The sequence below is a fragment of the Microtus ochrogaster genome, unplaced genomic scaffold (assembly GCF_000317375.1).
Source record: "Microtus ochrogaster isolate Prairie Vole_2 unplaced genomic scaffold, MicOch1.0 UNK49, whole genome shotgun sequence".
Taxonomy (NCBI): Eukaryota; Metazoa; Chordata; class Mammalia; order Rodentia; family Cricetidae; genus Microtus; species Microtus ochrogaster.
The window spans coordinates 2390750-2391641 of record NW_004949147.1 but is presented as its reverse complement, the minus strand read 5'-3'; the positions used below and the strand labels follow the sequence as shown (position 1 = coordinate 2391641).

At 49.2% G+C, this 892-nt stretch overlaps 1 protein-coding gene across 3 annotated transcripts in view; it reads left to right on the top strand.

The window, feature by feature from the left end:
- The window catches only part of Tmem202 (transmembrane protein 202), a 30122-nt gene that overhangs the window by 28720 nt on the left and 510 nt on the right, over positions 1 to 892 (top strand). For all 3 annotated transcript variants that reach the window (XM_013354600.2, XM_026777226.1, XM_005369500.2), the window contains one exon: positions 257 to 388. In XM_013354600.2, coding sequence (XP_013210054.1) covers positions 257 to 388 — 132 coding nt within the window. The remainder of the gene's footprint in view (positions 1 to 256; positions 389 to 892) is intronic.

Here is an 892-nt window from a genome sequence, read left to right as displayed (position 1 = left end):
GTAGACCAGGCTGGTCTCGAACTCACAGAGATTCACCTGCCTCTGCCTCCCGAGTGCTGGGATTAAAGGCGTGCGCCACCACCGCCAGGCGCCTTAACTGTCTTATACCAAGGGGTGGACCCCTTCTTTCTCTCATCTTTAATCTTTTGATCTTCGCCATGGATATGATCTCTGCAAATGAAAGAGGAGCTGGGGGTGGCAGTCAAAGCAGATGGAAGATGCTGATAGGTTATGACATCTTTCCTTCTGGTCCCAGCTGTCTGCTTGCTCCTCTGCCTCAACCTGTTTCTGGCCCAGGTGGAATGGTACACAAAGAGCACCATGGATTCAGAGTTCCTGTGGGCCTATTATCTTAATTGGTGCAGTGACATCTTGTATATCTGTGCTGGTGAGTCAGCCCCCAGCTCTGCGCTAAGGAGGAGGGAACGGGAAGTCATTTCTGTACCAGGAGGGTAGAATCGAGAAGAAATAGAGGCATGGCAGGTTTATACGTGGAGAGGCAGTGTGGTGTGTTGGGGAAAGCTTAGATTTGACAATCAAAAGCCTAGAATTAGTAACTTGTTCTCTCACAAAATGAGGTGTGGATGGGTTAAGTAACTTGCTGAAGGGCCCACAGAAAACAATAGCAGCATTGTTGAAATCCAGGGGAGTCAAGCTGTATTCTAACCAGACTGGAATAGTCTAAAGCAGCAGTCACTGGAGGGTAAATCAACCCGGCCGGGGGAGGGAAGGGTTTACTGAAGGGAGACCTTTTAAGACTGAGTATGAGAGATGAATGCTGTTGTTAAAGCTAAGAGACCGGGGCTGGAGAGATGGCTCAGTGGTTAAGAGCATTGCCTGCTCTTCCAAAGGTCCTGAGTTCAATTCCCAGCAACCACATGGTGGCTCACAA